This window comes from Doryrhamphus excisus, linkage group LG9 (genome assembly GCF_037039965.1).
Source record: "Doryrhamphus excisus strain RoL-2023G ecotype Guam linkage group LG9, RoL_Dexc_Guam_v1.1, whole genome shotgun sequence".
Lineage (NCBI taxonomy): Eukaryota > Metazoa > Chordata > Actinopteri > Syngnathiformes > Syngnathidae > Doryrhamphus > Doryrhamphus excisus.
This window is the reverse complement of record NC_136365.1, coordinates 11,164,443-11,177,403: the sequence shown is the minus strand read 5'-3', so window position 1 is coordinate 11,177,403 and position 12,961 is coordinate 11,164,443. Positions and strand designations below refer to the sequence as shown.

At 46.3% G+C, this 12,961-nt stretch overlaps 1 protein-coding gene across 1 annotated transcript in view; it reads left to right on the top strand.

The window, feature by feature from the left end:
• LOC131142006 (protein ELFN1-like) overlaps positions 1–8,364 on the top strand; it is a 73,401-nt gene extending 65,037 nt beyond the window's left edge. Inside the window, exons 3-6 of the mRNA XM_058091637.2 lie at positions 700–1,134; positions 1,350–1,503; positions 1,843–2,009; positions 5,761–8,364. Coding sequence (XP_057947620.2) covers positions 845–1,134; positions 1,350–1,503; positions 1,843–2,009; positions 5,761–7,810 — 2,661 coding nt within the window. The 5' untranslated portion in view covers positions 700–844 and the 3' untranslated portion in view covers positions 7,811–8,364. The remainder of the gene's footprint in view (positions 1–699; positions 1,135–1,349; positions 1,504–1,842; positions 2,010–5,760) is intronic.
• Positions 8,365–12,961: the final 4,597 nt, after the last annotated feature.

Sequence of the window (12,961 nt, the reverse complement as noted above, 5' to 3'; positions counted from 1 at the left end):
TATAATAAATATAGTAAATAGCCGTTTGATGGCCCCCCCTCCGTCAACATATTCATATGGACTCCCCCCCACAGTCAACATATCCATATAAGGTGTACGTATAATAAATAGCCGTTTGATGGCCCCCCACAGTCAACATATTCATCTGGACCCCCCACATTCAACAGGTTTTCATGTTCCTTGGAATGGGAGGGGGGCCACCAAACTACGTTTGCAATGACAGTAAGCCACTCCTGGGTCAACCTCTCAAAGTAATCATGCTACAAAGCAGAAACGTTAGCATGGACCTAAGTCGGTCTGACTACTACAACAACCATCAGGAACCTGTTCCACACGGTCTACATCCGCATCCCGATCCCTACTATGGCTGAACAATCAAAGTGAATGCTGCTGGCACCTTTATTGAAATGAATCCAAAGAGCTTCCAAACACCAGCGCAAGCTAGCTATAGCCAGAACATCAACTGGCGGGGGCCCATGCGCTCACATTGTTTATAAGACACTTTGAGCCGATGATGTCCCTGGCGATACCTGGTGCATGTCTCCCCAAAGCATCCATCTGAAGATTTATGGCTGATTATTGAATAATCGCAATCGTTCACCGGTTCAAACCGGATATCTGGTCGTTCACATCCCCGCTGTCTCATCGGGTCTGATTCGGTTCTTTCATTGCCGTCTTCTCTTTGCCTCTAATTTACAGCGCTGAACAATGAGGAAAGGGGACAGGAAGTCCACATCCGATCAGAGAGGCAGACGCCCACGAAGGACTTGAGGATCGAGCCATCGGGGAGCCTTGGTTGATTCCTGACTCCAGCTTGTGCTTCAAGGGGAAAAGTCTCTTCTAAATGTCCTCATCCATCAGTGAATATCCCATGGTGGGGACCTCTCGGCCATTTTCTCCAATGGATACCCTAGCAGCATCCCCTCAGACCCTGAGGACAGCACCGGGAGGACCGAGACAAAGCAGGACTTCTCGGGCGGCATTCCTCGGCTTCCTCGTAATGCTGTCCATCTTGGGGTTACCGACGGTTACGGCCGATTGTTGGCTCATCGAGGGGGAGAAAGGCTTTGTGTGGTTGGCCATCTGCAGCATGAACCAGCCGCCCTACGAGGCCATACCCTCACACATCAACAGGTAAGAAGACCCCAGCACTCCCTCAAGACTCGATTACACCAAGTTGTCCAGCTCAGTTTAGTCTGCTGCGGTACGCTTGGGCTCTGTAACCGCCATATACGTATACCGCCATATTTGCCAAGTGTACAACTTTACTGATCAGTACTGGAATGAACAGGACCATACTATTAGCTGGACTAAAAACATGGTTGAAAGCCTGATCCTTGTCTGTGCAGCACCATTGTGGACTTGAGGCTGAACGAGAACAAGATCCGCTCTGTCCACTACTCCTCTCTCAGTCGCTTTGGCAACCTCACCTACTTGAACCTCACCAAGAACGACATCAGCTACGTGGAGGACGGAGCTTTCTCGGCACAGTTCAATCTGCAGGTGAGTCCCGTTGGCATGACAAACAGAAAAAAAACACGTTCAAGGTTACCTCAAGGTACTTTCCATATGAAGCAGGTATTCATACATGAAAGGCCAACTAAACATGACGTACACGTGTAACACGTGTAACTCACGCTGCTGTGCCAGCAGGTGAAATGCAAACACGAGACCATCTGAGGCGTCAGCAGCAGCTTTGATCAGCATGCAAAACATGACGTGTGCTGCTGAGCCCGTCATCTTGCAGCCTTGTAGCGAGCTGGCCGCCTCGCTTTGGAGATTAGGAGTAATCCCACTTGTCTTTGTAACGACCCCCCCCATACCCCCCACCTACTTCCCAAGGTTCTCCAGATGGGCTTCAACAAACTGAGGAACCTGACAGAGGGGATGCTGCGGGGGCTGGGCAAGCTTCAGTACCTCTACCTGCAAGCCAACCTCATCGAGATGGTCACGCCCAACACCTTCTGGGAGTGCCCCAACATTGAGAACATCGACCTCTCCATGAACAGGTATTTCAGTTTGGTCATGAACAGGAAAACTTCATCATAGGAGTCGCTGGCCAACACTAGAAATTGGCTCCAATCCAAGGATTGCTGCCTTAAATCGTATGAAACTGCCTTTAATGTGAACAGTGCATCATGAAAAGTAGCCAGACCACGTCAACCTTAAAACAGCTCATTGACCTCGTCTCTAAATGAACCCTGCACATTTATGGCCCCCCACAGTCAACATATTACATTATTATATTATATACGTACATACATACAGTATATAAGATGTATAATGTCGCTATGATGAAATAGTGTTTACGGACCCCCCAGATGACCTGGGCTGAATCCCAATTCTACTCCTTGGTCGTTGTCTTACCCTGCACCCCTCTTTTTTCTTTTTTTTTGTCCCGTCCAGCCATTGGGGCAGATAGTATTATTGATCTAAATGCCCTTACATGCTAAACACATTTGCTCTGTGTCAGGAAAGGTGTTGGCTACAACTTCCCTGTACCATGACATTTTATTTGCCGTTACTTGATGTTTTTGTTATGCGCATTTGGAGCTACCAGACCGGAGCAAGAAGAAACACAGAAAAGAGGAACTGGGGTGGGTGGGGGTTCTGGAGTGAAAGCACTTGCTGGGAAGATTGAAGTGCAGAGACGGAAAGAAACATAAATATAAGTAATTACACATACTTATAGACTGATAGTGAAGTCTATTGGCTGTGAATGATAGCCACCCTCATCCACCAACTATGGAGAAGGTGAGATGTGTTTACTGTATCCATCATACCGTATGGATGGTCAGGAAGTCAGTCGGTAAACGGTGAAGGGTGATGATGCCGTGATAATCAAGTGGTGTCCCATTTCTTAGGTTCTTCTCCCCCATGGTCCCTTTAAGGGAGTTGGGATTCTACCTTATTCTCTTGTGGAAACTTTGACGTCATGGTTGTATTTTCCTGTGTACCGGCGGAATAGTATTGTTTTATAGTGTACTTTTAAGCTAAATGCTTCTTGTGAAGGTGTTCCTCCATAGCAGTCATCAATGAAATGACCACTGCAAAGAACAGACCTGGAGGTGGGCACCCATCTGTCTTGCCTTCTGTGTACTTACTTCATCCATTGTTGACTTAGAACTTCCTCTTTTAGAAAATAAAATAAAACTGAACATCCAGCAGCAGCACGTTAAGGCATGACTACTACGCATTTGATTGAAAATATACTGAACTAAGTCCACCCTCTATCTGGAGAGGTGTCACTTCCATAATGAAGCTCATCTGCTAGCTCGTCATCAACTGTGTCCATCATTCGTCATCAATATCCATCATTAATTTTCTATTGCTTATCCTCACTATGCTGGAGCCTATCCCAGCTGTCTTCAGGCGAGAGGCGGGGTACACCCTAGACTGGTGGCCAGCCAATCACAGGGCACATATAGACAAACAACCATTCACACTCACATTCATACCTATGGACAATTTGGAGTGGCCAATTAACCTAGCATGTTTTTGGAATGTGGGAGGAAACCGGAGTACCCGGAGAAAACCCACACAGAGATGGCCGAGCCGAGATTCCAACCCAAGTCTTCCCATCCCGACTGTGTGACCTACATGTTCACCACTCGTCCACCTTGCTAAATTTTTGCTTAATTACCATTTGCTCAATAGATGACATATTTCAACAAAGTTGATGAATGCCGTGCAGAGTTTACCCGCCCACTTTCTCTGGCATAGTTGATTTACATGTAAATTTAACCCTTTCATGCACGCATTATGATAACCTGCTTCAGGATTTTTTCCCTAAGTGTTTTTGTGACACTTTAGGCATGAAAAACGTAATGTGTCCATTAGACTGGACAACGTGCCTTTGAACGACTGATGAAATATAGTTGTAATTAAACCAATAAAAACAAAAAAAATGTAAACAGCATAAAACATGTTTTTGTTTGATCTTTACATATTCCCAAACTGCTAAATGTACTGCAAAAACTTTTATTGAATCAGTTATTACTGTCTAATTAACTCCAACCACAACAATGAGGCCTCCTCATTGATGTCTACTACTACTACTACTTATCAATCCCTCAAAACTGTTTCATTTTATGGTAATGGTAATGGTTTTATTTCATTTGAACATGCATCAGATTACAATTGAATGCATCACATAATCAGTTCCACATATCCAAAAGGAGTAGGAAGAAGCAAAGCTTATTAAATCCTACCCCTCCATCTGGTACTTTTACAATCAGTAACTGTTACATTTGTTCACTTCCTGCTTTCCATAATATAGTTTAAGGTTGTTTTTTGGGTTTTTTTTTAAATAATGCACCTTGTACCGAAGTACGAGGTGATATGACCATACAATGACATAATGGGTACCATAGTAACTGTCAATATAGTGATATATATAGCACATCATGACTGGTTCAAGACTCTTCATCCTTGTATTTAACAAACCTCAACTGCTTGTATTGTTTCTTGAATTGGCTCATCGTTGTGCATTGTTTGAGGTCCTTACTCAATCCACTCCATAGTTTGATTCCACATACTGAAATGCTATGGCTTTTTAACGTAGTCCTAGCATATAAATGTTTCAAATTTAGTTCTTCCCTGAGGTCATAGTATTTCTCCTCTCTTGTAGAGAAGTATTGGATGACATTTTAGCTGTTTGGAAATTAACTATATCAGCAAGTTTAAGTATTTGTGATTTACAATTTGTAATGAATTCACGATTTGCAGTGAACAGAGGTTTGATTAGAGCACCATTTCATCAATCAGATTTTCTGGAAATATATGCAGGAAGAAATCTATTGGGTCTGCTCCCTCAATATTCACTTTCCACTCTCCTAAAAAGGAGTCAGGTCTCCCTCAAACTCATTGCCTTGCTTTTCCAGACATGTCTGCTTCTTTTTGTGTGTTCTTGAGCTTTTTCAGGTAGGACATCCTCAGCTCCCTGAGCTTCTTCTGCATCCTCATCTTCTCCAGCATCCCCATCTTTCTCAGCATCCTCAGCATCATTGTCACTACTGCTTCCATTTGCTAATTCTCTTTTTTCTGGTAACCATTCATCATCACTGCCACTGACATCATCCTGACTTGAGTCAGATGGTATTTGCTGAACTACACCAGCTACTCTCTACTTTGGTATTATGCTCTGCACCTGACCTCTACAAACTATATGGACAATGGTCATTACTCTTATATGAGGACTAAAATCCATCAAATATTGTTATAATAAAAATTCTATTGATTTGCAGCCAAAAAGTTACTGCAAATGAAGTATTTTCAAAAACAAAATTGAAGCAATACGATAAATTGTAGTCGAAATATAGCTCCCAATGCACAATGTCCAATTTAGTGAATGGTTGTTTGTCTATATGTGCATTGTGATTGGCTGGCCACCAGTCTAGGGTGTACCCCGCCTCTCACCCGAAGACATGCTGGGATAGACTCCAGCATGCCCCCTAGACCCTAGTGAGGACAAGCCATATAGAAAATGAATTAATGAATGCAAAAGCAATAAAAGTAATAAATTAGAGTTTTGATTATTTTAATTATTTTTGTGGGGATTGAAGGGGATTTGTTTGGCCATGGAATCGCTCCCTCCCTGGGAAGACACTGTGCCTCCTGATTTTGTTGCGATAACAATGAGGTTTCATTCTCCTGTGGTCTTGAAATTGTTACTGGTCTCTTTGGCAGTTTTACCTTCAGAAAGTCACATTGACCTTGAAATTGACCTTTAATGTTTTGCCTGTCCTCCTCCTTCTTCAGGATCCAAGTGCTGGACGGCAGTCTGTTCACTGGACTTTCCAAGCTGACCACTTGCGAACTTTACACCAATCCCTTCAATTGCTCCTGCGAGCTGCTGGGCTTTCTGCGCTGGCTTGGCGCCTTCCCCAACAGGACCAGCGAGAGGATGGTGTGCGATTCGCCTCAAGGATTCTCAGGGTACAATCTCCTGAGCCAAAATCCCCGCATGCCCACCCAACGCAACGCCCTGCACGTGCTTAGCTTAGTGTGCACCGAGGTCGGCGGCAACGCGACATCTTTTTACATCAACGGCTTGTTAGACGCCACCACCCTGTCCCCGGATTTCTCCCCATGTGGACTGGACGACTGCGCTTCGGGCACACCCCCCGACGAGGTGATCTATCACACCATTTTTACGGAAACCAACCCCATCATGACTCTGAAGCAGCTGCTGCACACGAGCGCTGTGATCACGGTGGAAATCCCTCATCCCTACAAAAAAATGTACATCCTGATGCTTTACAACAATAGCTTCTTCACTGATATCCAAAAGCTGAAGAATCAAAGAGAAGACATCGAGCTGAAGAACTTAAAACCCAACACGGACTACACATACTGTGTGGCCTCCATACGCAACTCTTTGCGCTTCAACCACACCTGCCTGACCATTTCCACTGGCCGCAGGGGGGGACCGGAAAGGGTAGCCAATCAATCGTCAGCGACTCACTACATTATGACTATCCTGGGATGCTTGTTCGGAATGCTGCTTTTCCTTGGATTTGTTGTCCACTGCCTGAGGAGGAGGAGGATCATGGAGGAGAAGGAACGCAAGATGAGCAGGATCCAGAGAACTCTGATAGAGCTCAAGTACGGTGGTGAAGGGGATATCGAAGGAAGCAGTGGCGGTCCTGTTTCTCAGAAGCTTGCCGGCGGGGACAGTTTGTCCAGGATGCCCTACCTACCTCAGGGTGCCGAGATAGATCCATACCAGCTGCAGGAGGTGGTGGAAACGCCCCCACACAAGCCTGCTAAGATTAACTACATGGAGGTCAGAGGGTCCGGTGCGGAGCAAGAGTTGTCGCTGCAAGCCAACCCTCAGGGGTCTGTTGCTGAGATCTCCACCATCGCTAAAGAAGTGGATAAAGTGAACCAGATCATCAACAACTGCATAGATGCTCTCAAGTCGGAATCTACCTCCTTCCAACAGGGGATCAAATCCCCATCTTCTGCAGGTGGAGGTGCCGTTTCCACAGCAGAGCCCCAGTTGGTGCTCCTCTCTGAGCAAGGAGAGCGAAGCGGCAGAGGAGGAGAGTTCCTCTCCCCGGTCTATAAGGGAGCGAGAGGAGGGCGAGGATACCATCACTCACTGCAACGACACCACAGCATGGAGGCTCCCCCGACCTCCAAGAGGCCCAGTACATCCTCCTCTCCCGGTTCTACCCGAAGCCCACGCTCATTCCACTCTGAAGGAGCCTATCACTCCTCGGAGACTCGCTACATTGAGAGGACCTCGCCAGGCGAGAGAGGAGAAAGGGGAGGAGAGGAGACCATCCGTACTGTCAATCCGGCAGCAGCTATCCTGCGAGCTGAGGCCCAGAGAATCCGCCAGTACCACGAGCACCGCCACTCCTACCCCGGCTCCCAGCAACACCTCCAGGATCTGCAGCACCACCCCCAGATCATGCAGGAGCTTCATTACCATCCTGGTGGCCGCAAGCCCTCCGTACTGGACCCGCTCACCCTCAGCCGGCAGGCCAAGCAGCGGGAGTTGGCCTACTCGCAGCTGGCGCCACATTACCCTCTGTCACCACAGTACCACAACCTCAGCTACTGCTCCAGCCCCGAGGAGGATGAGGAGGAGGAAGAGGAAGGGCTCCTCTGCACGCCGACCCTCGGCCTGTGGGAGCGCTTCAAACTGCACCGCAAGAGGCACCGGCAGGCGTCCATGGAGGACGAAAGCTACGTGGCGGCCGGGCATGCATTACGGCGGAAGGTTCAGTTCGCTAAGGACGAGGATCTCCATGACATTTTGGACTACTGGAAGGGGGTGTCGGCCCAGCAAAAGGCCTGAGGGAAAACATACACTGTGAACACACACCTGTAAATACACACAAACTCAGAAACCAGGATGTGAAGGACTCAACATACAGATCTTTCAAAGCCTTCCCAAAAACATGGCATGGAGGACCAAAATGGAGTCATACACAACCACAAAATTCCCAACTTTTACCGATTCTTTTCTAATCTAACGGAACTCACAGCTCCGACTTATGTAGCTCTTTGTATGTTTTCAGTGAGACGAGATAAAGTTAGCGGGCAACACGTCCTGAAATTTGACTTAGCTTAGACAGGAAGGGACTGCCTCCGCAAGAAACACTAACGCCCTTTTCCCACTGCACTACTCAGCTGGACTCCAGAGTGATGAGTTTCCACTGGCAAACCCAGGTACCATGACAAGGTACTATTTGTAGTATTGCTGGTAGATTATTCAGCTTCATCTTGGACTGGATGCCAGCCGGCGTGGCTGCGCGAGGGTACATCGGCAAACCTCACTCCCTGAGCCTTGTGAGGCTCGATGCCAAGCTCTCTCGACTCTCATCCAACCGGCGGTTGCTGGCTGAACCAGGCACTGAGAAAAGCGCAATTTGCAATGCAAGAGACCTTCCTTCTACTCCAATGTTGACCATCACTGAAGTTTCCCGTGACTACGCAGCAGGAGCTATTTGGAGTGGAAAAGCGAAAGCCCCGAAGCGAGTGGAGCCAAACCGAACCGTGCTGGTACCGTGCAGTGGAAAAGGGGTCATGAGTACGGTGTAACGTGCCAAAAACCAACAAGGGATAGCGGAGTCCTTTTCTAGCTTCTTCTTGCTTTTATATTAGAGAATTTGAAGACAAAGATGTTCCAATATGTTGCTATTATTCTTATTCTTACTACGATGAATTCTTCTTCTTACTGTTCCTATGATCCTCATGGTTACTGTATCCGATTATTTCAATGTGGCATGGCTCCGTGGTGGCATGCCCCAACTGGTCGTTTGAGGCATTTGAGACGTTTGAGCGCCCCCTTTCTACGAGGAGGACCTCGTGCGGCTCCTCGGCTAACACCAGGAGGTACTGTCCAGATGTGAGTTAAAGTTCTATATTTGCAGCAGAGGTTTGTACCACGTGCTTTTTCAATACCTTTCCCCGGAAGTTACTTAACCACCGGCTCAGTTTCAATGTTGTTTTTTTTTGTTTATTTTGAAGTTGAACTTCAAAGAAAAAAAAATAACAAATCTTCAAGTGAATGTCTTTAATTCCCACAAGGGGAAACCTATCTGCACTGTTTAAAAAAAAAAAACAAAGGAAAAAAAGAGCTAGAACTCTTGTCGACTTCCTTCCTGAAACACCGTAGCTCCACTGTGTCCCTGTTTGGAACTGGGTTACTTGCTTTTTCTTTGGTTTTGGTTTTTAATCTCTGGTTCCACTGTGGTGCCGTCGTGCCAACTTGAGTGTTTTGCAAACAATTTTAGGCACGATCTATATACAGACCTCCTAGCGTACAACGGTACACACAGTACGCATACAGTATACAGTACATGCTGTATGAAACATCCAACCACAATTTGCACAAGATCGTGTCACCTTTCAATCGTCCAATCATTCTTAAGACCAAAGTACTGTGGAAATCTATTGACCCTCTGTAGAACACCCCTCCCCCGCCCCAAAACAACAAATGCATACGCTCAAGTGTACTCATGCAGAGTCCGCCGCTAACGCAGATGATGAATGTATTCTTTGCCAACAGTCAAATTACTTCTCATGATGAGTCTATAGACCACAAGGGCCCTCTCACAAGTCCATGGAAGTTGTGCATTTATGGTGACCTGTTGAAAAAGTTGTAACTTTTTACACTGATGGGATTTTTTGTGTTAGAATCAGTTGTCAGAATGTGAAGGACAAGAAAGGACAAAAAAAACAGTGGCAACAGCAGAGGTTAATTAGTTCAATCTGTGCCAAAACTCTGCTAAAGCCATCAAGGGGACACCTCAAGCTGAGACGAAAGCTGATGTTGACTAGTTGAGACATGCAAAAAAAGCCACTTTCTCACAAGAATTTAGTAAGATTTTGTACAACAAAGTGCAAAATTAGTACAGTGGAACCTCCAAAATTGCCACTTGACCTAATCCTAACTGAGCCCACTCCGACCCTAACCACGGCCCGATGACTCCAACCACAACCCCAACCCCAACTCTGAGCCCATCCCAACCCTATAACTCCAACCACAAGCCCAGCCCCAACTCTAGGCCCAAGCCCAAAACTGAGCCCATCCCAACCCTATAACTCCAACCACAAGCCCATGCCCAACTCTAGACCCAAGCCCAAAGCTGAGCCTAACCCTAACCCCAGCCCTATGACTCCAACCACAACGCCAGGCCCAACTCTAGGCTAAGCCCAAAGCTAATCCCATCCCAACCCTAATCCCAGCCCTATGACTCCAACCACAAGCCCAGGCCCAACTATAGGCTAAGCCTAAAGCTGAGCCCATCCCAACCCTGAACCCAGCCCTATGACTCAAACCACAAAGCCAGGCCCAAGCCTAGGCTAAGCCCAAAGATGAGCCCATTCCAACCCTACCCCCAGCCCCAAACCCAACTCTGAGCCCATCCTAACCCTAATCCCAGCCCTATGACTCCAACCACAAACCCAGCCCCAACTCTAGGCTAAGCCCAAAGCTGAGCCCATCCCAACCCTAAACTCAGCCCTATGACTCCAACCACAACAGCAGGCTCAACTCTAGGCAGCTAAGACCAAAGCTGAGCCCATCCCAGCCCTAAACTCAGCCCCATGACTCCAACCACAACAACAGGCTCAACTCTTGGCTAAGTCCAAAGCTGGGTCCATCCCAAACCCAACCCTATGACTCCAACCACAAGGCCAGGCTCAACTCTAGGCTAAGCCCAAAGCTGAGCCCATCCCAACCCTAAACTCAGCCTGATGACTCCAACCACAACAGCAGGCTCAACTCTTGGCTAAGTCCAAAGCTGGGTCCATCCCAAACCCAACCCTATGACTCCAACCACAAGGCCAGGCTCAACTCTAGGCTAAGCCCAAAGCTGAGCCCATCCAAACTGTAACCCCAACTCCAGCTCCAATTCATAGCTCAACCACAGCCGTAGCCCAACACCCAGCTGTTTAACAGCAATCCTAACCACCATTGCCACCCAGCTCCACCCCTAATCCTAACCCCAGCCCAGACCGTGGAAATGTAGAGGTTCCACTGCAGTCTGTAGAAAACGTCTAATTATAATAAGTAATTATATATATATTTTTTTCTACTTTCAAAAATATATTTTTGAAATGCAATGAGTTGTAGTGCTTAACATTTGACTAAATTCTGGAGAGAACAGACTGGCCAACGTTGATTGTTGTGTGATGAAATGGTACAAAGAAACCTTTCTGAGCGCCGGTAACGCCACAATCGAGGGTGATGACATCACAGCTTTTTTTATGGAGCTGGACGTCTTTCCGGAGCCCATCCGAAAGCAGAGCGACGAGCCTGCCCGGATTGTGGCTTTAGCTCCACAGCAGCCTTAAAATATTCCACTTTTTCTGCTCTTCTTTTCTGGGTCTGCCATCTTTTCAACCTTGTGCTTTCTTCTTGTTGACCGACGAGTAGACGCTATTGTCCATCTTGTCCGTGCCGCCATGTGCGACCGCTTGTGCCGGACTTGTCAGAGCGGCAGACAACGAGTTGACGAGGACGCTGATGGGAGCGCTGATGCTCATCGGGACTTTCAAAGCCGGAAAGCTGTGAGACGGACACAAACGATAGCGGAGACGCCTCAGCGAAAGACTTTCTTTCTTTTTTCCTGTCCAACCATTTAAAAGAGCACAATAAAGTTTCACCGTTTCTCCTTTCTTTGACACATCATGAGTGGATTCTTTGCATGTTGGGAAATCATTGCTTTGTTGCTCCAAGCTGGAGAGGCCATATGTTCCCATACTGGACTCAGATTGGTTCATCCGTCCCATCACTTCCATTGACATTTCTTTGAATATTTTTTTTTATTTCCAGCCTTATTTTGAGTTGTTGTCATTATTTTTGTGCAAGGTTTCCACTGCCATTAAAGTGGACCTATGATTCTTTTCCCCGTTTCTGGTCTATGAATAGAGTTACAATGTTGTATTCTGGTGTTAAACCATGCCGAAATTTCAGATCATGAGGTTTGGATATTTGGAAGTGAGCCCTGAAAGAAGTTTGGGATGGCTCGGATTTTCTAAGAGTTCCACTGACGTCAATGTTTTCATGCTTGGTAATGGTTTAATTTGATTTGAAAATGCATCAAATTACACATGTCCAAAAGGAGTAGGAAGAAGCAAAGCTTATTAAATCCTACCCCTCCATTTGATTCTTTATAGTAGTAGTAACTGTTACATTTGTTCACTTCTTTTTTTTTTTATGTAATTTATTTTATATATATTTTTTTTTTTTACGTACCAAAGTATGCGGTGATATGACCATACAATGACATAGGGTACCATTATGCTTGGGATGTGTCGTTTAGGAAAGGAATATGTCACACTCGCTTTAGTACAATTTTTGGGACCAACACTTTGCATGTCGAGGAACAGTTGAGACAAAAAAGGGGAACGAGACAAAAACAAAGGAGCAGCAGCAAAAGAGGAGAGGAAGAAGAGTGTGGTGTGTGTGTGGAAAGGCTGCCATGCTTTAAGTGTTGTGATGAATTAAAGATGGAGGAGAATTGCTTTGAAACATTTAGTGAGGAGATGATTTCCGTAAAGCAACCTTCCCAACTTCTTTACCGCTTGCTCATGCTGCGTGTGTTTTTGTTGTCTTTCTATCTTTTTGTGTTATCTCTTTGATGACACAAAGAAAATATAAGGACTGTATATACTCTTATGTACTGTACAGACTATACAGTACAGTACTGTGTATAACAAGGGGTGTCCAAAGTGTGGCCCACGACACATGCTAGAAACAAAAACAGCTGTGGTCGAGGCAAAAACTCAGGTGTGGGAGGAATTAGGTGAAGCCATGGAGCATGACTTTTGGTCGGCCTCGAAGAGGTTCTAGCAAACCCGGTCCAGTGCTTCGGGAGTACGGGATTGGTGGCGAGCCACTACGTACCATCCAGTCCTTGTCTAAACAGGGAAAACACACCTACCGAGTAGTAGAGCCGCTTCTAGTCTGGATGCTTCCCGGACGCCTCTATGGTGA